This window comes from Cyprinodon tularosa, unplaced genomic scaffold (genome assembly GCF_016077235.1).
Source record: "Cyprinodon tularosa strain WSP-4 unplaced genomic scaffold, ASM1607723v1 ctg474, whole genome shotgun sequence".
In the NCBI taxonomy this organism is placed as follows: Eukaryota; Metazoa; Chordata; class Actinopteri; order Cyprinodontiformes; family Cyprinodontidae; genus Cyprinodon; species Cyprinodon tularosa.
The window spans coordinates 54645-80560 of record NW_024039201.1 but is presented as its reverse complement, the minus strand read 5'-3'; the positions used below and the strand labels follow the sequence as shown (position 1 = coordinate 80560).

At 41.0% G+C, this 25916-nt stretch overlaps 1 protein-coding gene across 2 annotated transcripts; it reads right to left on the bottom strand.

The window, feature by feature from the left end:
* Positions 1-795: 795 nt before the first annotated feature.
* On the bottom strand, positions 796-24346 carry si:ch211-236d3.4 (protein FAM107B). Of its 2 annotated transcripts, XM_038301788.1 has the most exons (5): positions 24122-24346; positions 15383-15449; positions 7396-7600; positions 2265-2424; positions 796-1872 (listed from the first exon to the last, which is right to left on the bottom strand). In XM_038301788.1, the coding sequence occupies exons 1-5, from the start codon at positions 24143-24145 to the stop codon at positions 1759-1761; spliced, it is 570 nt and encodes a 189-aa protein (XP_038157716.1). In that variant the 5' UTR covers positions 24146-24346; the 3' UTR covers positions 796-1758. The 2 variants fall into 2 exon arrangements, with proteins under 2 accessions (XP_038157716.1, XP_038157717.1); XM_038301789.1 differs by lacking the exons at positions 15383-15449; positions 24122-24346 and adding an exon at positions 9870-10032.
* Positions 24347-25916: the final 1570 nt, after the last annotated feature.

The window sequence follows — 25916 nt, the reverse complement described above, 5'->3', positions numbered from 1 at the left end:
TATAGTCTTTGGCTGTGTCCAACATGTTCTAATTTCTAATAAGCCTTTAGCCAAAGCAGATATGTGTCAGAATTTGCTTTGATAGGTGGAGTCTGAATAGTGCTGGAAGTAAAGAAGGAGGCAGAAAAAGGAGCTTGTATGCTTCCTACCATAGTTCCTTTAGCATAGGAACTCTGCTATGTTCCTACAACCCATTACGTGACAGAACATATAAGCACAACCCACCTGATTGAGTTTAAGAAAGAATAAAATTATTTGTTCACTAATACACCAGATGGCTGTAGTCTGTTTGACCAACATCCTTCACGTGTTCCTGACATAGGCTAAATGCTAGAAGGATTCAGCCCAGCAGTCTTTTCTACCCATGATCGGGTTCTTACTGTTGAAACCACAAAAGGTGAAGGATTATGAGCTAAAAGCTAAAACCAGCAGTATTCAGATGGAGCCACATTCCCTAAAAAGCTATGAAAAATCCCACATATCCCACAATACTATGCATGATACACGTTAGTAGCACCACTGCACTTTCAGATGTTGAATGTCTTGTTGCCGATTTATGTGGATCTCTGCATTCCCTACATTTGTGTGTCTTGCTTTTTCGTATCTTTTTTGTAAAACTGTAGTCCTGGATTTGACTAACATGCTAGTAACAGCGTGTATAGAAAGTGTTCTGGAATCAGTACAGCAGTTACTCTGTTTCTACTCGGTGCTTGAAGATTTATTTTTTCTTTCTATCACTGGTCTCAGAAAACCAAATAATTCTGATGGAGAAATTAAAACAAAAACGTTCAGACATCTGCGTTAATAATGATTTATTTAGGCACAACAATCAGTCAACAAACCTCTAATTCACATAATCTGAGGACAATATCTGCTGGATTAACCCTGTTGTACTGATGGTGCTCAGAGAAAAGAAAGCTCAGTCGAGGTCCTGCAGCTGTTCTCACTCTACCAGGAAGTGGGTTCATGCCTTCACAGTTATCAGATCTCAGAATTTACTCAAGTCTCATTAGGTGTAAAACTGCAGTTGTTTTTAACCCTCAACCCCCACGGGTCCTAACTGGACCGACAGTCATGTGCAACAGATGTGAGCAGCTGATAAAGTTCGTTTGGAACATCGACCAATAACAGTTGTTAACTCTATAACAGAGATCCATCATGATTTAAAAAGGTATTTAGATTATCTAACATCTGATTAACTGATATGATCTTAACAGTTTCTGCAGCAGCAGGCTCCCCATAGAGGACAGTTTCCCATCTGATAAGGCACATAGGGGAGGCGTAGTGGTCAGAGGAGTAGAAAAACCTGCTGACATTGTCTCACGATCTCACTATCGGGTGAAATACCCGAGGATCGTCTTGATCAATCAGAGAGCGGATCATTTGTCCACCTGATTGAAGCATAAGGAGCTGTAAAAAATCAGGAAGATGAAGACCAGTGTTCAGGTGCGCCCTCCTCTTCCTCTTCAGGTGGTTGTCCCTGCATCTTCAGCAGCTGCTGTCTACATGCTGTACACTAGGTGGCAGCAGCTTACTCAAACCTAACTGTTCTTAGGAGTCATCATAATGAGGAAACATCAGCTTCAGTGAGTGTTTCTATCAGATTGACCACTCATCAATCTGAGAAAGTTTACATTTGCTGAAATACATCATGGCTGCCAGTGTCCCTGTCCTCACAGTCCTCATATGGACACTCTGGCTCAGTCCTCAGAGCAAACTGTCCTCCTGTATCCATTTGGACTCGTTTTTTCTCCTTCTTTACGCCTTCTTCTCATCTGCCTGGAAGGAAGTCCTTCTCAGATTTTCTCTGACTTTAACGAACTCTGGAGCTTTGAGGTTCTCCTCCCGCTGCTGTTCCTCCTGACGCTCCAGCTGGGGACAGAATCAGAAGACAGGTGGAGTCAGAAAAGACATTTAGAGTTGAGTTAACAAAAACAGTCTATCAGGTGACATAGTCACATGAGAAGGAATTTCTGATCTTTTTAAGAGGTTTTAAACCTGATCTCTCTCTGTCCAACTAATTCATCTGAACCCTTTGGGTTTTCTGGCAGTATGTCCAAACTGATCTAGAGGGTCTAAACCAGACCATCTAGAAAATGTTCCAGATCCTGCTTTGGTCCCCTGCAGACCATGGACATCTTTAACTCCATTACAATTTTCTTAATTTCGATCTGTGATTTATGACCTAAACTGCGGAAGCATTCTTGGGTTCCGCCTTAAACGTGGCCCAGATGCTCTTGTTTGGCTACCCTGGAAACTCTCACCTCCTCCAGCTTCATGTGTCTTTTTAGCAGCTCAGCCTCCAGAGGGGAAATCTTCCTGTGAGCTTCTTCTTCCTGTTTCCTTTGTCGGATCATCTGATCCCTCTTCCTGGACTCAAGAACTCTCTGTAGCTCTGATTTAGTCTCCACACTGCTACCTCCCCTGTAGAGAACACACACATGAAACATGTTAGAGAAATTTTATGTGTTGTGGTTTCTGCTGTGAAATTAAGGTTTGAGCAAAAAACAGATGTTTTTAGTCACTGTGAGAAAATCATATGAATTAGTAAAAAAGTAATTCAGTGATTTATAATTAGGATTGGTTTTTGAGATAACTGTACAATTGGAGGCAGATATTTCAATTATCAGGCTCTTCTCCTGTGAATCCAACTTCCAGTTATCTGAAGGTGATTGTTAGGCAGACATGTTATGCTAAGAAGAGGCTTAATTTTTTTTTCTTTGATAAAGGCTACAAATAGAGTGGCTCAGGTTATCCTGAGCTATCCCTATAGTTATGGTGATATAGGCTTAAGCTAGTGGAAGACAAAGGGACCACTTTTCCTCACTCTGCTACGTTCTTTTAATATTTTCCAATCCTCCATAAGTTGCAGCTGTTACAACTCTTAACTACATGTTATCTTTGTTATATTACTTCATGGTAGCTCCTTCTGTCCTTGTACTGCTCAGCTGTGTCTCCATCCCAGAGATGCCATTGACTGGGCTGCTTCTGCTGGTGACCTCAGGTTCTCCTTTAATAGAAGATCCAACTCCCTGATAGACATTTCCATTGGCCGTGCTTGTCAGATCAGGACGTGCTTCGAGAAACTGATTGGGAGTCACATCAGTTCATAACTGCACCCCAGTCTCGACCCCCACCAGTTTGCCTATTGAAACCGATCTACAGAGGATACCCCCACTGCCGATCAGCACACCACATTGACACATGTGAAACTAAGTGGGAGCTACAAGGGTACGCTCTTTCTGGACTTTAGCTTGAATTTTAACTTCATATTTCTGAGCAGATTAATGAGCAAACTGGGGCATCTGGGTCTCCTCAACATCTGCTGCTGGAGATGAACTTCCTGACAGACTGCTTCCAGAGGGGGTGCTCAGTACCGAGGACAGTACTGACCACCAGTACAGGTGATCAACAAGGCTGTGTTATAAGAACCCTACTCTACACCCTCTATATCCCTGGCTGTCCCTCCACCCACCTAAACAATACCATCATAAAGTTTCCGTGTGTGGGTGGGGCTCATCTTTAGGGGACATGAGACCCCATATACAGGTGCTGGTCATAAAATTAGAATATCATGAAAAAGTTGATTGATTTCAGTAATTCCATTTAAAAAGTGAAACTTGTATATTATATTCATACATTACATACAAACTCATATATTTCAGATGTTTATTTTGTTTAATTTTGATGATTACAAATGACAACAAATGAAAATCTCAAATTCATCATATCAGAAAATTAGAATATTGTGAAAAGGTTCAAAATTGATGGCCCCTGGTGCCACACTCTAATCAGTTAATTAACTCAAACCACCTGCAAAAGCCTTTAAATGGTCTTTCAGTCTAGTTCTATAGGCTACACAATCATGGGGAAGACTGCTGACTTGACAGTTGTCCAAAAGACGACCATCGACACCTTGCACAAGGAGGGCAAGACACAAAAGGTCATCGCTAAAGAGGCTGGCTGTTCACAGAGCTCAGTGTCCAAGCACATTAATAGAGAGGCGAAGGGAAGGAAAAGATGTGGTCGAAAAAAGTGTACAAGCAAGAGAGATAACCGCACCCTGGAGAGGATTGTGAAACAAAACCCATTCAAAAATGTGGGGGAGATTCACAAAGAGTGGACTGCAGCTGGAGTGAGTGCTTCAAGAACCACCACACACAGACGTATGAAAGACATGGGTTTCTGCTGTCGCATTCCTTGTGTCAAGCCACTCTTGAACCACAGACAGCGTCAGAAGCGTCTTGCCTGGGCTAAAGAGAAACAGGACTGGACTGCTGGTGAGTGGTCCAAAGTCATGTTCTCTGATGAAAGTAAATTTTGCATTTCCTTTGGAAATCAAGGTCCCAGAGTCTGGAGGAAAAGAAGAGAGGCACTTCATCCACGTTGCTTGAAGTCCAGTGTAAAGTTTCCATAGTCAGTGATGGTTTGGGGTGCCATGTCATCTGCTGGTGTTGGTCCATTGTGTTTTCTGAGGTCCAGGGTCAACGCAGCCACATATCAGGAAGTTTTAGAGCACTTCATGCTTCCTGCAGCTGACCAACTTTTTGGAGATGCAGATTTCATTTTCCAACAGGACTTGGCACCTGCACACAGTGCCAAAGCTACCAGTACCTGGTTGAAGGACCATGGTATCCCTGTTCTTAATTGGCCAGCAAACTCTCCTGACCTTAACCCCATAGAAAATCTATGGGGTATTGTGAAGAAGAAGATGCAATACACCAGACCCAACAATTCAGAAGAGCTAAAAGCCACTATTAGAGCAACCTGGGCTATCATAACACCTGAGCAGTGCCACAGACTGATCGACTCCATGCCACGCCGCATTGCTGCAGTAATACAGGCCAAAGGAGGCCCAACTAAATACTGAGTGCTGTACATGCTCATACTTTTCATGTTCATACTTTTCAGTTGGCCAACATTTCTATAAATCCTTTGTTTTTATTGGTCTTCAGTAATATTCTAATTTTCTGATATGATGAATTTGAGATTTTCATTTGTTGTCATTTGTAATCATCAAAATTAAACAAAATAAACATCTGAAATATATGAGTTTGTATGTAATATATGAATATAATATACAAGTTTCACTTTTTAAATGGAATTACTGAAATCAATCTACTTTTTCATGATATTCTAATTTTATGACCAGCACCTGTAGAGTGGAGGTAGAATGACTGTCTGGGGCACCACCAGCCACCTTTTTTTGAACACATCCAAGTCAAAGGAACTGATGTTTAAACCAAGCATTTAGCCCATCTTTGCAAAAGGGGACAGGGTGCCCACAATGCCAAATTTCAGCTCCACTTCAATGGCAAAGAAGACACAGCAAAGTGTGCACTTCCTGAGAATCCTCAAGCAGTGCAACCTGAACTCTTGGTGTCCTATAGGTGCTCTGACGAGTCAGTGGTATGGCATCCATGGGAGAACAACGAAAGCCATGGCATCCATGGTTCTCAGGCTGTGCTGGGGCAGAAGTCCAGAAGACAATGCCTAGAGTCTGATTGGATGTTGTCTTCTACCTTAGGAGGCAATCTACAGGACCAACTGCCACCATTACCAGGTACCCCTACCACCCTTGCCATTACCTCTTCAAACTCCTGCCCTCAGGGAAGCATTTCAAGGCAGTTAAGTCAAGAACTAACAGACCAATAAACATTCTCTCCCCAAGAGCCTCTATTGCCCTAAACGCAGCAATCTCATCCAAACACTAATAATCATTTATTTACTTGGTTATTATTTATTTAGCATCCCAGTTGTTTCTGTGTAACATTTAGACTTAATTACTGTCTCAGACTCCATCTGTTTAGTTGTTTTTCTCTCCTAGTTGAATCCATTACAGGAGCTACTACTGCAACTACCCTTTCACTTTTCTCAGATAGAAAGTACTCATAGATCACAGTTCCTGTGTTGTTTTTGTGACTCTTCTCTGTCTATTCAAACCCCTAGCTGTGTGCAGCAGAAATATGTTTACACTGCGCTTGTTTCTGGTTCTGAAGTAGGTTTCTTCCTGTTAATGGGGAGTTTTTCACTCAACTTTTGCTAAATGATGGATCGCTGCAAAGTCAACATCACAATGCAAGCAACTGTCCACTGTTGCTACATGTTCATATAGGAGAGGTGAATCCTGCAAGTCAATGACTTGTTGCAAAATGATGATTTGACTGAACTGACTCTGGAAATTGCCTCAAGTTATAACTTGGTGTTATATAAATTATACATAAATATATATGCAGTATATTTCTTAAGCCTTTGTTTTATTGGGAAGTCCGTTGAGAGAATCTTTTTTTAGGAAGACAAAGCCAACAGTCACAGACATAACTTTAAAAAAAAAATAAATAAACATGTAAACAGAGATAAATAATTCACAGTTGAGCTTCAGAATAAAAAGTACACTCTACAGCCAAACAGGTATTTAGAAACGTTTTAAGAGACTTGGGGGAATATGATCCTCAGGCTTCAGAGAATGTTCAATATTATTCCAGGCCCGAGGTGCAGCAATGGAAAAGGAAGTTTTGCCTAGATCTATGAGGATCTAGGATTGATTCATTAATTGATGATGAAATTAATTATTGAAGATCAAACTAATTATTGATGATCAGACTAATTATTGACAGTTAGTGAGGAGGTGTGTTGGAGCTGCAGCCTGTTCCAAATGACATTCATGTGTGACATTTTGGGTCAGGGGAACTCTGAATGGGAGCCCTGTGCACGCTATCATGCACTCTGCTTTGTTTCTGTGAGGAGGTAAAAACTTTCCCACAGGCCTCAAAAGTCTGTTTCTCAGCAACAACACTGACAAGCAGCCTGAACTGAAAGAAAACAAAGAATCTGTCACATGTATCAGAGCTGCTCTCTGATTGGTCAGCAGCAGGAAACTGGAGAATAATCCAAACCAATCAGGGATCTATCAGCAACAATCTGATCCAGTTGGTTCTGGTCCCATTCAGACTCTCAGGCTTCCTACATGTTCAGCATCTCAAAATTTGCAGCCTTTCTGGATTTTGGGGGCATTTTCCAGAACATTTATACGTTTACATTATAAAAATTTACCTTAGAATAATCTACCTTTAGTTGGTTCTCAGAAAATAACCACAGTTATAAGTAAAATGTCAATTTATTTGATTTAAGGGAGTAGGAAAATGGCTTTTCACTCAGATCTTGATGTAAAACTTATGGTTATGTGGATCTTTACCTGCAGGTCTCACCTGAGCTACAGGGTCCATCAGTTTTAGTGGATGTGACCTAATGTTAGATCTACTCAGCTCCACCCTGCTGGGGTTGGAGAACCCTGACTCTACCTGTTTCTGATCAGTTATCAGTGCATCATGTCCACCTGAAGAGGTTATTTCTCCTGCTCCCTGTCCAAAATGTTTCCCGGTGGAGACATCTCACCGTTTGCAGCTGCTCAACAGCTCCCTGTGAAGCTCCTGGTGGCTCCTGGAAGCTTTGACGGGATTCACCAGCTTCTTGGGCTTGATCAGGTCCTCATCCTCGTCTTCATCCATGTAATCGGGCAGGGGGACATAGCTGGACACAGGGGACGGCCTCCTGTGGACATCTTCTGAGCGATGCTGTTGCAGGCCAGAGTACGTTGAGGCTATGGACACATGGAGAACACATGAGAAAGACACTCTACAGACAACAGCTGGAAAGGAGAAATTCGGATAGTTGATGTTTTTTTTTTTTGTCTGATCCTTTCCTCTGGCCTCACTAATTTTCTTCTGACTGTATGTGTCTCCCTCTCTTTAAGAGGATGAGCAGAATCTCCTGAGGTACATGATCCTTGCCTCAGATATTCTGGGAGACAGAGATCAAATGTCTTCACTTATCCTGAAACAAAGCTGCAACCAGAGACCAACGCCCGCTTCATATTTCAGAAAAATCAAATCAGACGTGTGCGCTTTGCAGTTCCTCTCAGAGATGGGAACAGATGGCTAACACTGATCTTCATAAGGATCAGGATCCAGTTTACTGGATGGACAGAAGCTCAGGTGTTTCTGCAGCTTTGGGGATTCAGAAGGAAGCTCAAAGATCTCTATATAATCAAAACATTTTTAATTCCATACAAAAAAATTGACGAGGGGTTAAAGAGAAAAGATCTGATGTTTTATCAGAGGCTTGGCCTGTTTCGGATAGACTGTGTAAGCAACATAAGTTATTAAATAAAACTTGAAATTCTTCACCATTATGTGGTCAGCTTTTGGTTTTCAGGAACATATTGATCAAGTTCTGCTGACATAATTCCTGCTGCTGTGAGGCATTCAGGTCTGTTTTAAGTTCCAGAAAATCAGAGGCTCTTTATTGATCTGAGCAGGAAGTGGATCCCCCTAGTTCACTGTTGTCTCTTCTTATGCATAAGGCTGAGGGGATGCTTGGACTGCAGCACAGAAGGAAACATTGTGGTCTCAAACCAAGACGAACTGCAGATTTAAACGTCTTTGAGACCTGCAGACATTGCTCAGGGCAAAACCCGACCCACAGACTCACAGCTGGACATCCCAGAACATGATCAAAACAGAGACCCCAGCTTCTCCGGCTGAGAGCCTGAAAGCACCAACCAGAAACATGGCCACATCACAACCATCAGAACTTGCAGATCTTTGACAGAACATTGAAAGCTCCTAGTGCATGGTGACATGGAGCCTCATGTCCTCATTGGGGACATCACAGCTCTAACAGGAACTCCCATCTGAGGAGGTTCTGCTTGTTGGTGATGATCTGCTGGTTTGATTGGAATAAGGAACCTCTGAGTGATTAACTTCAACAATGTGAAGCGAAAGTGAATCAGAACCAGTCAGACAGACCTTCATAGCCAGTACATCTAAATCAGAACTTGTATCAACCTAAATCCAGCTAAAGATCACCTGACTCCATGCAACCAATGCAAAGCTAACATTTGACTGTTATTGCGCCACCTGCTGGTGTCTGTTACACATTGTTTCTGTGTTACTGCAGCACACCTATGGCTTCAGAACCACAGGGTTCTGAATGCTGCTAAGATAAGGTTCCACTGCAGAAATATTTTAGACAAAGAAGAAAGACTAGAGTTACGACCCAGAGTTTCAGCTGGTTCTGAACATAAAAAAATAACTCATTTTAACTTGAAGGCCTGAGTCAGAGAGTTTTAATTTAAGAACAGACTTTTTGAGCCCGAACTCTTACGAGTTAATGAGTCACAGCTGATAACTAGTCAAACAGTGACCGGCCCGTTCTGAACAAATAAACAGGTCTGGTTTGGGTCAAAGATTGTTCTTATTGATCAATTCTGATTGGAGGAAATCCAATCAACCTTCAGAGTCTACACGGCGGAAAAAAATAACAAAATCAGAAGCAGATTAGCACAGAATACTGAATCAGATCACCTGACTAATGCAGAATGTGAATAAATTAGGACATCAGTGAACTCAGAATTAAACAAACCTAAAACGACTCTGCAGGAACTAAACACAATCACCAGCGTGGGGTCAAACTGGAACCAGACCAGTATAAGAGAATGACCAAACTGGAACAATCCTATCAGAATGCACAGAATCCCTGAGTGGACCTCCCACTCCCACTGGGAACACTGTGCTGTAGAGGAGTTTCCCACTGAGCTGCTGTGGGTTCTCTGACACCTTCAGGTTCTGACTCACATCCAGGATCCAAAATCCAGGGGCGTATGTTTGCTATGAGGACCAAAGCTGAAAGGTTTAGTTCTGTTCTTGCAGGTGAAAGGAACCAATCTCAACCCCTGTTTCCAAACCATTAAACAATATTAGTTCAGCTTCAGAACCGGTCTCAGCTGAACACAGAGAGACCACCATGAGCTCAGCCTTGACTAAAAGTCTTACAGGAGACATGAGATCAGGAGGACCAGTCGGCCTTACCAGAATTCACCAGTGCCTCCCTGCCTGTGGGGGGTTGTAGAGGGCTGCTGGCTGTCATCGACTCCATGAACCTGGTTCTGTCCTGCTTCTGAAGGGCTCTAGTCCTGCTGGGTTTCTGACTCTAGTCATCTCCATCCTCCCTGCATCAGCAGCAACCCTTGGCTCCTCCTCGTTCAGTTGGGCTGAGAGTAAAGCAGCAGTCACATGACCCCCCCCTCCTTATGCTGCAGCCTTTTCCCACGCTGCTCCTCTTCTTCCAGCAGCTTTCATTAGAATGAAACGTAAAACTGAACAAGGTAGGTTCCCACTGCGGGCTGACAGAGGCGCCCAAATTTCTGTTAGACTGGATCTATAAAAGATCTTTTTCATTAACTGTAAATTGTGGCTAATTGAACCATGCGAGACTAAAGCTGCAGTTTAAACAGATCAAGGTTCTGATCATGAATCTAACTGGGTGAATTTAGGAGGCAGCAGTGGTCAGAGTTCATTCCCTCTCCTCCTCTCAGACACTAAATCAATCTTTGTTTGAAGCAGATTTTAGATATTCTCCTTCTGAGGGATCATGTTCCAGCAGCAGGATTAACAACATGTTGCTGTTATAGTTCTCCCCTTTTGGACTTTGAGTTCTGATATTTCAGTTATCTATGTCCTTCTCTTTTGTTGATCTTTGGTTTAGTTTCCATTTTCTGTTATATTTAAGCTGTGGTGCATTATGAGTTACTCCCTATTGCCCCCTTGTGCCCGTCTCCTTCTCCCTAGCTCCCTTCTACATTCTTCTGTTCACACCTGCTCCATATCAGCTCATTAGCCTTGTCTTTGTTCAGTCTACCATCTATACTCCTCCTCTTCAGTTACTGTTTGCTGGTTCCTCGTTGCTCCTCTTGTGTATTTTCCCTTGGTGTCTCTTTGTTTTTGGGTTTCTGTATTTAGTTCTTGGTTTTTGCCTCTGTTGCCTTTTTGAATCTTCACTAAATCAGCAAAACTCATCCCTACCTCGTCATCTCTGCCTTTGGGTCCTCAACTAACTTCCACCAAACCTGACAGTTGCAGGTTTTCATGGAGACACAGAGCTTCTTAACAACACCTAACTTTCAATGTTTAGTAAAATCCAGCTTCAGAAAAGCAGCAGAACATTTCTTCACAAAAAGTATTCCAACCCTGCACACTTCCCCCCATGTGTGTTCCATTCAAGCTGTAAACCAAAACCAGTTCTGCTCCACTGTGACAGGACATGATTAATGGTTTTCAACAATCTTCTACAACTAAAAAATCCTAAATACCCTGCATTAGTCCAATCTGAGCCACGTCTTTTCAAACATCTGGGGCCGACTGGGGTTCAAGGAGACAGAAGCAGAGATACAAAAAGCAGCTGTAAAAGGCGGCCCCGTCCAGGAAACACACAGCCAGGCAGACAAGCTCCAAGCCAGCTCCCATGTCAGAGGATGAAGAGAGCACATCCAGCCAGTCACGGTCAGAGAAACAGGACTAAACTGGAAAACAGGCCGATCTCCAGCATCTATAAACAAAGGTGTTGATGGCAGCAGCACAGCTGATATTTCTCTCCAGGATGGAGTAACACCCAAACAGGAAATGATGACACAAAGCTAGTATGAGAAAAAGCAGAGATAGCTCTCTGTTGGGCTCATGTGTATGACTTTGACAGCTGAACTGTGAAAGAACTAAATCATGCCACAGACTCTGCATCACACTGACAACACCAAACCAAAAACACTCCATATTTGCACCATATATTATTAATCCAGGCTTCTCAGCCTTGCAAGGAGGTTCTGGTTTCGATTCCCAGCCCAGGGTCTTTCTGCATGGAGTTTGTATGTTCTCCCTGAGCATGCTTGGGTTCTCTCCGGGTACTCCGGCTTCCTCCCACAGTCCAAAAACGTGACTGTTAGGTTGATTGGTTTCTCTGGATTGTTCTTGGGTGTGAATGGTTGTTTGTCTCTGTGTGTCTCTTTGTTGCCCTGCGATGGTCTGGCGACCTGTCCAGGGTGTACCCCGCCTCTGACCCGTAGACAGCTGGAGATGGGCACCGGCACCCCTCATGACCCCATTTGGAATAAGCGTGACCGAAAATAAATGGATATTTCTAATGCTCTGAACTTCCATATCAATGCATTTTTTGCACCATGCGTTGTTTCTCCCACACTTTGTACAGAGCTGTACAAAATGAGATTTCATTTTGTGTAAACTCAGAGTATACAAAATAACAATAAGAGTTGTCTAAGTCTAAGATTAACCCATTTATTTAATTTCTGCTAGAAGGTGAACCTCTACTTTACTCTCAGGTCTTCTAATAGGATTAATCTAAATTAAACTTCACATAAATTTTTAAAAGCTTCCTGTTATAATATTACCACTGCCATGCTTCAGAGTGGAGATCCTGTGTTCAGGGTGATGTGTAGCTTTAGTTTTGTTCCACATTTAGGTCACAAACACATGCTTTGGTCTCCTATTTACAGAGCCTCTCCTTCCTCATATGAACATTGTCTCCCAGTGTTTTGTTAAAAAGTTTATCACTCTTGAGAGGAGATCTAGGCACTGCAGAACCACACAGTAATACTACACCTGCTAGAAAAGCAGGAAACAACACACTGACCAAACCAATCACAGTAGGAATCACAGTAGGAGTGGGATCCAACCTCACACATTGGGAACGACCCATATTTAAAACTATTTGTTTTCATCCTATTTCCTTTTTTATTATCTCTATCCCATTTTGTGTATAAACTGACTCCAGTATCTTCTAAAATCATTTTAATTTCGTTGACTCCTGTTGCCACTCTCCTTTATTTAACACATGTATAAATAATAATCCATGACATAGGATTGAAAAAATTAAATTACCTCATTTATTTTCGACCACATTTACTATTTCAAACAAAATATGTTTTGTGTTTGAATTCCAAACAGGAGACCTTTGGTGAATGTATTCCCCCTCCATCCCCTGTCCTGTTTTGTACTAACAATGAAAGGCATAAATGCCATAAAACTTAATGAAAGTATTTTTTTTTTCAACTGCAAAAAAGTCAATAAACACCCTAATGCATCTAAAAATTATTAAAATGAACTAATAAAAAATTAAAATAATATTAAAATTTCAAACATCTCATTGGCTTTAAACAAATGCTTAATGTTTACAAGGTTTTAATAGTCAAAGGGTGAACACTGGAGTACATATATATTTTTAGATATTATCTGACTAGATTATTAGATTATAACTGAAATCTTCTAGCCTGGGTGCCAGTCAGAACTTAGTCCCGCCCACAAGGTTTGAGTTCGGGGAAGTTCGGTCTGGCTCTGCTCCATAGTAGCGCGAGTATTAAAGCCCACTGTCAGGCGATCCAATCAAATTGTCAGGGCGGACTTTATACGATGATGGACAGATGATCAACAGTAACGTAATCAACCACGTGACCAAAGCGCGCTAGGGTGACAACAATAATGGCTGCCGCTGGAGAGTTTGGGTGAGTAGATTCTGCTATTAGGTCTGTTCTAGAAGATATCGACAGCAAATTAATTTTAAAAGAGGAACAGAGAAACGCGAAACTGCACGCTTTGATTTTTGTGGACAACAACTATGCCTCGCTTAACATACGTCACGCACTCCGTTGCTCTTATTGGTTGTAGGTCTATCCAATTGAGTGCAGAGGCATTTTTTTTCCTGGTTCGTTCGAAACACGCCCCATAATCACAGCTCTATGGAGCAGTATCAGACTCATATTCTGACTAGAATTGAGTCGGACTACGTCAGGCTAGAAATCTTCACTAATTGGTGAGAGGCATACTGCAAACATACCCTTGGAGTTTCTTAAATTAACCCAGACAGCAGGTGACGTGAACAAAAGTACAACTTAAAAAATAAATGTAACAGTGTTTAAGACACATCTTGAGAGAGGAGAGGATGTAAAAATATACACCAGTATATACAAGAACATAATGTGGAGGGGCATAGATAGAGCAAAAGAGGGAAAAGAAAATCTAGATAAATACATTTTAAGTTTTTAGAGATGTCAAAGATTTTTTTCTCCAGTTTTGTATGTATTCAATGCTTTAATAGGGTTAAAACTGTTTATAACTGTTTAAAAAAAATTGTGACTTTTTAAACATTTGTATCAATGAATGAGATATTTAACCATTGTAAATACCAAATTTAAAGAGTTTGAAAAAATATAGCTCTAGACTATATTGTGTAGTAGTCCGTTATTTTTTATTTAGAAGATAGAGACAGGTAAAACTGGTTGTCAATTGTTTCCTTTGTAGTTTAACTAAAATGTTTTACCTGAAATTTCAATAAATGCTAAGTTGCTACTGAGGATTATTGTTCCTAAATATTGTTTTGCATACCGAATCTCCATCTACAGATAATCATTCAATAGAATAGGCTTTTGTAACAGAATATCTAATAAGTTATAAATTCATTATCAAGTATACGATCCAATTTTTGTTTAGTTTTGGAAGGTGATTAATTTCATGTAGCAGAGTATTCTTGATTAAGTGGATAAAGATCTGGTTTTGCTTTTTTTTTATGTGGTTATTCAGTAAATTCAAGTTCTAAAGATCACTACTAGCATCTATTAAATCTTAACAAAAACTATTGCCTAACTGCACCAGTTATTCTAACTTTATTTATTTTAAAGTACGTTAAAAACAGCCCTGGTCAAAGTTTACCAATCCCTATTAAAAATTAACTTTGTTAATTTTATTTTATTATTAATCAACTTCAATAAACAGAATGATCTGTTTATTGAAGTTTAATAATTTGATGTACCGGTAATTATTGTGTTTTTCAAAAGCACAGTGCTCAATTTTGCTCAATGCCTGAAATGCAGCAGTGATGAGACTCAGCAGATGTGTGGATCAAGGGTGCAGATGTGGTGGGGCGAAAGACCAACTACCTACCTGTACTCATCAACAGGAACATGTAATTGGAGTACAAATGGGTGGAAGTACGAATATTGGGACTGGACCTATGATGCTAACCAGGCAATCGAGGCTATATGGGCTTCCATTGTAGCCTTAATATGGCAGGATTTTTTTTAGCAATACTTCATAGGTACACAATTTTTAAATAATGTAAATGTCTTACAAAAACATTCACAAAAACCTAAACATTTTATATTTTCATCAATTCATTATATTTCTTAACTGGTGTCTTAAACAAAAAAAACAAAAAAAGAGCATAAGCCACAACATGTAAACGTAAAAGGAACCAAACACCGTAGGAACCATTGCTGTCCAATAGTTTAGCTTTACAACTACATTTTCAACTAACACAGTAATACATTAACAGGTCAAGGTTCTTGTTCTGAATGGGTAAAAAAAAATCACCCGAGTTTAGACCTGGAAAATTCCTTTTTTTGGTTTATTGTTCCTCAGCTCTGATTATTTTCCCAGTAGAACCTCTTAGAAAAGTTCAGTTACAAATTCCAAAATGGGCCTGGAAATTATCTTAGAGCTGAAAACAGCTGCAGGATGGTAGCCTAAGAGGGACAACCTACCTCTACCATTTGGCTGCTTCATACATTGCTGTCTGGGCAGAGGCTCATGGCCGATGCTGTACGACTTCTGGAGGAGAGAAGAAAAAAAAAAGTGATATTTGACATTAGATAAAACTTGGAATAAAACTGAATCAAGAAACATTACAGAGTCTGCTGAAGTCCAGATGGATCAGGAAAATCGGAGAGTCTAATAATGTCAAGATCAACTAGAGACCATCAGAGAGTCAGTGAAGAACAAGAGTCTGTAAAGGCTCATATGAACAGAGGACCATTGAAGTCCATATTGACTTAGACAACTTTTATTGTCATTTTGTATGCACAGAATGTATACAAAACAAAACTGCGTTTTGTACAGCTTTCATGACATTAAAGTGCAGCAGGGATCAAATGCAAACAGCATAGGAGAAAAAACATGGTGCAAAAAAACCCACATTGATATGAAAGTTTAGAGCATTAAATATATGGAGCAATTATACAGTGTTTTGGTTTGGTGTTTTCAGTGTAATGCTGTTAGGGTTCATATGAACAAAGGACCATTTTGGGGTCTGTTGAAATACAGACAACCAGACACTGTCAGACAGTCTGTTTAAGTCCAGATGGACCAGGAACTTTTAAAGATTCTATCAAGGTCTTTATGAACCAGGAGCAGTCAGAAAATCTGATAAAGTATCAAGTATCAAGTAGTATCAAGGTGCTACTTTATTGTATATCTTATACCATGTCCGTTGGTTGTTCTGTTCTTTTTACATCTCTGCAGGCAATGAAGCAGACTGAAGATGTTTTATCATTATCTCCCTTTTATCTCCTCTTTCTTTAATCTTTTCTAATTTCTTTTTCCTTTCCTGTTCCACTTACATTGCAGTGTCCATATAATCTGTAAAACTGTAAAAACAAAAATGAGGGCAGGGGCTGGGGAGTGTAGGGTGTTCTATTATTGATGACAGAAATTTATATACACTTTACAAAATTTTGACTACTTGTGGCTGGTGCACTTGTTCCTCATCTAATGTACAAAATGTGAAAAACAATAAAAAATTGGTCACAAAAAAAATATATATCTGTAAAACTCCCTGCATAATTATAATAAAGCTATTTATATGCATAAATGAAGCGGAACACTATGGCGATAGCCGTACTGCTCCACTTGTGAAAGTAAAATCTGTTGTGCTCTCTTTTTGGCATCAAAACAATTATTCTTATTGCCACATTGCCAGACAGGACACTGTTATAAAAAAAAAAGAAAAAGAAAAAAGTCCAAGCGAATGGGAAATATTGGAGAGTCTGAGTCTGTTCAAATCCAGACTGAACCACGAACCATCCAGTTGTCCCTCGAAGTCCATATGATCTATCAGAGAGTCTGTTGTAATCAAGATTGGACCAGGAACCATGTGCTGAGGCCCAGATTAACCGGGTCATTTCAGATAATCTGGATGGTTCAGAACTATTTCACAACTGAATTTAAAAAAAATAGTCACTATAAAATAAAAACTACTTAACATCCCCTAACATCAGCCGACTGGGTCAGCTGCTCTGTGAGTTCTGTTTGATGGAATCTGATCTCCATATTGGATGTTTAAGATGTTCAACACTGTTGAAATCCAGATTGTTTACTGCAACATCATCACCCCCTCTGATGCCTTAGTTTTAATCCAGATGGAAGGAGAAAAACCCCACCTGGAGACCCCTGTGATGGCAGTGAGAGCCATCACACCTTAGCTGATCTACGTAGCCCCACTGGGACCTCCAGGAGGCTTTTCTGTGTTACCTTATCAGAGCTGCAGCAGGGACAGGCAGGAGTGGAAAACAAGCACGCTGTGATCAGCTGTGAATGGTCTTATTGTTATGTGAGAATGGAAACAGAACCCAGTAATATGATAATGTCAGGTCTGTGCTCTGATGGGGCTGGATTAGACCGGCCACAGTACCAAAGATGTCAGATATTAGACCCAGGTTCTGAGGTACCCTCCGAGGTCAAAAAAACTGTAGAACCTTTATTACTCCATGGGTTATTTAAATAATGAATTACCTTTTTTTCTTTCTTTGCATTTTGAAAAGAACCAGACTTCTTCAATCCCTGTCCTGCACCTTTTAGATGTGTCCCTGCTAAAAACACTTGAGTCAATTAATCAGGTCATTCCCAAGACTCTGAAGAACTTCACTGCATACTAAGGAGGTAATTCGACACTTTGATTTAGGTGTGGAAGCAGAAACACATTTAAAAGGTGCAGGACATTGAACTCCAAGGGCCAGATTAAGGAAGCCTGGAGTAAACCTTGATCAGAATAGTTGACGCATCTGGGGACATTATGGGATTCTAGTTGCAGCAGTGATAAACCTGGTCCTGTTTGGATGTGTTGAAAGCTTAAAGGAGTCTCAGAAAGTTGGACTTTACCTCCAGACCCCATCAGATGTAGTGTAAACCAAAACAATGTTATCTTATAGGCAACTGTTCAGTGACATTATGATTTAAAATGCAAACATTATCATCCTTCAGGCAGGAAGCAGGCCCTAGTCGGCCAACTCCTGATCTGCAGGGTGCCACAACAGTTCAATTAATGACTGTATTATCCTTAGAGTTTTGCAAAAAACAATTGATCTAAGAATAGAAGTTGACATTGCAAAAGCAAGGTATCCTTTACTGCTTGTAAATATCTACCCTGATGTTGTTCTATGTTTTTATTGCTCTAAATATTAGCCTGACCATTTTATCATTTTTGCAGTGACAGTTAACATTAAATATTTTTTTCAGAATATCCACCATAATCTTGGGATTTGATGATGGTTCTGACTATGAAATATCTGAGTCCTTTGGGTAAATATCTCCACATGTCCAGTTGGACCGGTCACTCGAGTCTGTCTCCATCCACTTGAGGACTTACAGGTTTCTGACCGATCAGAGCTTTGACTGCAGAGAGACTAAATGGTTTTGTAAAAATGAAAGTAACTGAAAGTTTTGCTTAAACTGACACCAGAAATTCCTGACAGTGACAGTTTGATGTTTGTGACAAAAACAGGTCCATAAAGAGGAAGTTTTGGTACCAAAGTCAGTGTAACAGAGGGGGAGGGGGAACGGCTGCTGCAGCCTGAAGAAAATGCTCCTAGCGACAAACAAAGGTCCATTCATACGGATGGGGACCGGGGGGGTGGGGGCAGAACCCTCAGACACCTTCTGACCCACGATCCTAACCAAAACTTTATGTAGTAAGACATATTGATTTGTAGCTTCTTTGTTTTTAGATGTTTTCTTACATGAGAACCGTTAAACAAATGTTCTCCAGCACAGAAGGAAGGTGACCACTTCTAACTCAGGAACATCTCATCTGCTCAGCAGTTGAAGCCACAAGATCAGACTACTTTAAAGTGGATGGTTCTGTGTCTGATCCATTCAGATCCATTATAAACATGATGGTTCTTTTCAGACCCAATGTAAACTGAAGCTGCAGAGTTTCTAAACGTGTTTATCTCTGTAGAAACAGGAAGCCTGACCCCTGCTGGACATTTGGCTGCTTTACATCTCACAGCAGCAAAGACAGTACCATCCCTAAATGGGACAATCTGGACTCTGCATTTATTTCTTCAGAACCAGAATTTTGGCACCTATTTAAATGATTCCTTCATAATCACAAAAAACACATTAAAATATCCTCCCTAATGAATCTTTGACAAACAGTTTTCAATCAAAACTGATGAAAGATGTAACATTAGACTGTCACAGAACTGTCTCAGATCACAGTCTCATTGGGTCGAGCCAGTTTCTGTTAGTCCCGAACCTGACTTCTTCTCCTCTCAGAGTGAACAAGGAAGTCTGTATTTTTAGCAGTAGGATTTTCTCAGCTCGTTCTAATCTGCTGCTGATCGTCACACAGACCGGAAGTTTCCAGGCAGGCGTGTTCCAGTGACCTATGTTTTGCTGATCCTGGATCAGATCCCTTCTTCTTCAAGTTATGTAAGCTCAGCTGAAGATATTCTGGCCCGGTGCTCCACTAATGAACTGCTATCAGAGAGAAGGATCTGAGCTTTGATTGGTGGACAAAGAGGCCCCTCTCGGAACCTCTCTTCGTTCTGAACTGGTGTTGGTTGGTTCAGGTGTCCAGTGATTTACACATTTATTAGACAGCCAGCTTAACTGGAACCAGGAAGATCACAGTAACGCAGTTCAGAAAACATTTCCTGGGGTTAACCAATGAGCCACCATTCCTTTGTACATCATCTGTAGATACCTGTATACACAATCTGTAGCTTCTTGTATGTACCTGTAGTATACAACGGCTGTAGCTATCAGTATATACTGTACGACCTATAGCTATCAGTAAACACTACATGTAGGTATCACCACCCATCACCTGTAGCTTTTACATCAACAGTGTTTGTATACACCACCTGCAGCTATCAGTATACATCCTGTGTAGCTGACCGTATACACTGCCAGTAACTATTGGTGTACACCACATGTAGCTTATAGATTACATATTGCTAGTATACATCCCCTTGGACCTATACACCACCTGTAATTATCAGTGTACACCATCTGTAGCTATGAGTGTACACCATCTGTAGCTGTCAGTATACATCACATGTAGCTATCAGTATACACCACCTGTAGCTATCAGTATACACCACCTGTAGCTATCAGTATACACCACCTGTAGCTATCAGTATACAACACCTGTAGCTATCAGTATACACCACCTGTAGCTATCAGTGTACACCACCTGTAGCTATCAGTGTACACCATCTGTCGCTATCAGTATGCACCACATGCAGCTATCAGTATGCAACAACTGTAGCTCTCAGTATGCACCACCTGTAGCTTTCAGTATACACCACCTGTAGCTATCAGTATACACCACCTGTAGCTATCAGTATGCACCACCTGTAGCTATCAGTATATATCACATGCAGCTATCAGTATGCACCACCTGTAGCTATCAGTATATATCACATGTAGCTATCAGTATGCACCACCTGTAGCTATCAGTATACACCATATGTAGCTATCAGTATGCACCACATGCAGCTTTCAGTATACACCACCTGTAGCTATCAGTATGCACCACCTATAGCTATCAGTATATACCACATGTAGCTATCACTATGCACCACATGCAGCTATCAGTATGCACCACCTGTAGCTATCAGTATATATCACATGCAGCTATCAGTATGCACCACCTGTAGCTATCAGTATATATCACATGTAGCTATCAGTATGCACCACCTGTAGCTATCAGTATACACCACATGTAGCTATCAGTATGCACCACATGCAGCTATCAGTATACACCACATGTAGCTATCAGTATGCTTCACATATAGCTATCAGTATACACCACATGAATATACCAGTATACACCACATGAATATATCAGTATACAACACATGAATATACAGGTATACACCACATGAATATACAGGTATACACCACCTGTAGCTATCAGTATGCACTACCTGTAGCTATCAGTATACACCACATGTAGCTATCAGTATGCACCACCTGTAGCTATCAGTATGCAGCACATGTAGCTATCAGTATGCACTACCTGTAGCTATCAGTATGCACTACCTGTAGCTCTCAGTATACACCACATGTAGCTATCAGTATGCACTACCTGTAGCTATCAGTTTACACCACCTGTAGCTATCAGTATGCACCACATGTAGCTATCAGTATGCACTACCTGTAGCTATCAGTATGCACCACATGTAGCTATCAGTATGCACCACATGTAGCTATCAGTATGCACTACCTGTAGCTATTAGTATGCACCACATGTAGCTATCAGTATGCACTACCTGTAGCTATCAGTATGCACCACATGTAGCTATCAGTATGCACTACCTGTAGCTATCAGTATGCACCACATGTAGCTATCAGTATATATCACATGCAGCTATCAGTATGCACCACCTGTAGCTATCAGTATATATCACATGTAGCTATCAGTATGCACCACCTGTAGCTATCAGTATACACCACATGTAGCTATCAGTATGCACCACATGCAGCTATCAGTATACACCACATGTAGCTATCAGTATGCTTCACATATAGCTATCAGTATACACCACATGAATATACCAGTATACACCACATTAATATACAGGTATACACCACATGAATATACAGGTATACACCACCTGTAGCTATCAGTATGCACTACCTGTAGCTATCAGTATACACCACATGTAGCTATCAGTATGCACCACCTGTAGCTATCAGTATGCACCACCTGTAGCTATCAGTATGCACCACATGTAGCTATCAGTATGCACTACCTGTAGCTATCAGTATGCACTACCTGTAGCTCTCAGTATACACCACATGTAGCTATCAGTATGCACTACCTGTAGCTATCAGTTTACACCACCTGTAGCTATCAGTATGCACCACATGTAGCTATCAGTATGCACTACCTGTAGCTATCAGTATGCACCACATGTAGCTATCAGTATGCACCACATGTAGCTATCAGTATGCACTACCTGTAGCTATTAGTATGCACCACATGTAGCTATCAGTATGCACTACCTGTAGCTATCAGTATACACCACCTGTAGCTATCAGTATGCACTACCTGTAGCTATCAGTATACACCACCTGTAGCTATCAGTATGCACCACATGTAGCTATCAGTATGCACTACCTGTAGCTATCAGTATGCACTACCTGTAGCTATCAGTATGCACCACATGTAGCTATCAGTATGCACCACATGTAGCTATCAGTATTCACCACATGTAGCTATCAGTATGCACCACATGTAGCTATCAGTATGCACCCGCACCACATGTAGCTATCAGTATGCACCACATGTAGCTATCAGTATGCACCACATGCAGCTATCAGTATGCACTACCTGTAGCTATCAGTATGCACTACCTGTAGCTATATGTATACACCACATGAATATATCAGTAAACACCACATGTAGCTATCAGTATACACCATCTGTAGCTATCAGTATACACCATCTTTAGCTATCATTATACAACACCTGTAGCCTACATACATCTGGTACCTATCAGTATACACCACCTGTATCTACCCACGTATATCACCTATAGCTATCAGTATACATCACCTGTGACCTATTCACCATCTGTAGCTATCAGTTTACACCACATGTAGCTATCAGTAAACATCCCCTGTAGATATGAGTATGCAACACATGTAGCCTACACACAACCATTACCTATCAGTATGCACCATCCTTTTCCTATCAGTGTACACCGCCAGTATGCTATATGCTACCTGAATGCACCATCAATATACACCTGCAGCCACCAGTAACTAACTGTGAGGGAAGAGCTGCTGTATAGAGCACTCAGTCTGTTATTCCTGCTTGTTGATCCCATCTCGGGAACATTCCAGCAGCTGATGGGAACAGTGACCTAAAAATATCTAGATGAGTCCATGTGATCCTGTACTGCAGCTGCCCTACCTCTGTCTGTACTCCTGTCAGCTGTTTGTCCCCATGGAAACCACTATGCCCTGTTGGACAGGTGTGTGACTCCTCATACCTCAGATATTTGGTCATGCTCAGGTTTCTGATGGGAGCAGAAATTCTAAAGGCTGTTCAGGAATTTCACTTAGTCTTTCCTCCGCTTCAGATACCAGACCCAGTTCAGCAAAGCCTAGAGTTTTGTTTTTAATCAGATTTTTTATCACTTTAACCATTTCAACAAGAACCACATGGCTGCAACCATTTGCTTTCAGGAGGACTCAGACCTTCACTTTGAATTGAATCATCTGAGACACACGCTTTACTAGATGTTCCTGTGTTTACATTACAATGGAAATCAGATCTTCCTGGTGTCTGGTTCTGAGCTCCTTCTGATACCAGAGAGCTGCTGGATGAAGCGGTGATCTCTCTGGTTTTGCTGGTGCAGGTTCAGACTGCTAGAGGTTGGACCACCTTCCTATACTAATGATTCTGATGCTGAACACAGCATGATGTCAGAGCACATCAAGTCACTCTGCTGTGATTGTGGAACCTCAGAACCACCTGGTTCTCTGACAGAATGTCAGAGCAGGAAGCATTCAGCTCAGTCTCCCATGTTTCCTGCAGGGAGGATTTTACTTGGTAAAGTAAATATTCTATATTGAGAACATAATCAACCTGAATAATACACATAGATTCATCGGGAGTTCTGAAGCAGAAGAGTTGGCATGTTCTGCAGCAGAAGGCAAACTCTAGAGCAGAATTATGCTGACATGTTAAACGTGTCACATTGATGAAGAATGTTCAGACCTTTGAATATATTTGTCTGAAGACACTCAGGCTCATACTCCAGCTTATGTTACTGAGAATAATGGGAAAATGTAGCCATTTTTCTCATCGATAACCCTCTTGGTTAATGCTTGGGTCCTCCAGGCCTCCAAACATCAAGCTTTTAATAAAAAATGTAATATCATTCAACTAGAAGTGGACAGGACTGTTCCCTTCAGTGTGGTTGGAGGGGATTTCATGCTGAAATAACCTGATTATAAGCTCCGTTCAAGCAGGCTGCCTCACAGATTCCTGATCCTGTAAACGGCCCAAACTGGCGGATTATTAATCAGATTCCTGCTCTGTTTCAAGCTCCACCTGCGGAGCCAAAGTTCAGTGTTTCATTCAAGTTCTGCGGGCTGTAAATATTTGTTTTAACCAAAATCACTTACCAGCTTTAAAATGTTTAACAGGTTTTACATCCAACACAAAAAACTGTCTCAGAGAACCTAGAACAGCTCGCACTCACCTTCTTTCCATAAGAAGCTCCCATTATTCCCACTGCAGCTACTTGTGGCCCCCTCCTCCAGTCCTTCCCTCGTAGCCCCACTCTTCTCTGTAGCCTGGCAGACAGAGCTTTGGGTCTTTTAGCCCACCATAGAGTGAGGTAGTTTGCTGAACTTCATCCCAAAAAGCAGGAGAGGAAAAAGCAGCCGGACTGATTAGGGAGAGAGTGACTGTGAGGAGAAACAGGAGGAGGAGGAGGAATAAGGGGAGGAGGAGACGCTGCCACCTGTTCCAGTCTGACTCTCAGTGGTGAGGAGTTAAGGTTCTCTGACTGGATTACAGTAATCACAGAGGACAGGAAGCCAGAGAGCAAAGACCTTCTTCACAAATGCGTTCCTGAAGGTAGAACACAATTTCTCTGATCTGGTCCAACCAGGATGGTTCTCCCATGGTTCCAGTTAACGCTGGACAGAACCTTTACATGGAAGAAACTGATCCCCTCTCTGTTATGGGAGTAGAAACCAGTCCTGGTCTCTCCTAAGAAGGGGTTCATTAAGAATGAATCCATTTAAGTCTGGATTTCTTCTCCATCACTGCTTCCTGGTCTGATATCCTACATTATTCTACAATCTTCAATATTTAGTTCAGCACCTTTCATGGCAGCAAAGCCTTGGACACCCCGTCCCATGGGTGGGCTGTATTGAAACTGAATTTCCCTTTGGGATTAATAAAGTATTACTGAATTGAATTCGGGTCTTTCCTCAGAATGTAGAACATGACTGTAGAGAAGGTCTTTGGTTCCTGTGACCTGATCAGACCTTCAGGAACCAAAGGTTGGTATTCCATACTGAAAGACCTCTTTATAACCACATTTTACCATAAATGGTTCATGCAAGCCCTGCGTGAATGTATTTATGTATTTAAATGATTCAGCTGATTAATGGAATTTAATAGTTACCAATGAAACTGCAGCCAAGAGAGCAGAAAAAAGGGTTCTGTTTAACAGAGGTGTTGGTGTGTGAGGTGGAGCTTCTGATAAATATGTTTATTTTAGCCAGAGTAAATAAAGTAAGTATTGTGACACCTTCAGAGTCTGATGTGGAGCGATCAGATTTACGAGCATACCGGGTCAGACCAGCATAACCATAGTGAATACCTGTGTATCCCTTTAGTTTTGTACGAAAAATAGACTAAACTACCTCAACGGGCGTGTATCTCTTTAGTCATGTACAAAAAACTATTCAATTACTTTGTTTTTTGTTGTTTTATTTAGCAATATGGTGATCTGACCTTATATATATATATATATATATATATATATATATATATATATATATATTTTTTTTTTTTTTGTCCATGACCAAAGGGATACACACCCATCTAGGTACTTTAAAGTCTATTTTGCACATGGTCAATACGCATGTATTGACTATAGGTATGCTGATCTGAACAAACACCGGAAGCATGAGCTTAGCGCTGGCTGTAATATCTCAGACTTATAGATAAATTCACAGAATTATCTCTTCCTAAAAGTGGCTATAGAAAGAGTCTATTAATCATTGTTTATATGTAACAGCTGTGCTGGTAAGAGTAAACTGGAACCCCATACTGGTTAATATTAATATGACAGTAATTAATAAAAATTCTGTGCAAGCAGAGCACCTATCTAGATTTAATGGTGGCAAAAAGGACAGGTTTATGCAACATTATCTTATATGTATTTACCCATTGTCCCCCACATTAAACATTATTTTATCTATAACTTTTTTCAACATAGGTCATGTGGATTGAGATTCTGATCTGTGCACAGATCTCTA

What these genes read in the sequence shown, in the direction of transcription:
- si:ch211-236d3.4 (XM_038301788.1), bottom strand. Translation starts at nt 24,145, where the DNA reads ATGGGAGCTTCTTATGGAAAGAAG. An exon ending in GAAGCAGCCAAATGGTAGAG is followed by an intron (nt 7,601 to 15,382) that starts GTAGGTTGTCCC and finishes ATGTGTCCATAG; the next exon opens with CCTCAACGTACTCTGGCCTG. An exon ending in CTGTTGAGCAGCTGCAAACG is followed by an intron (nt 2,425 to 7,395) that starts GTGAGATGTCTC and finishes TGTTCTCTACAG; the next exon opens with GGGAGGTAGCAGTGTGGAGA.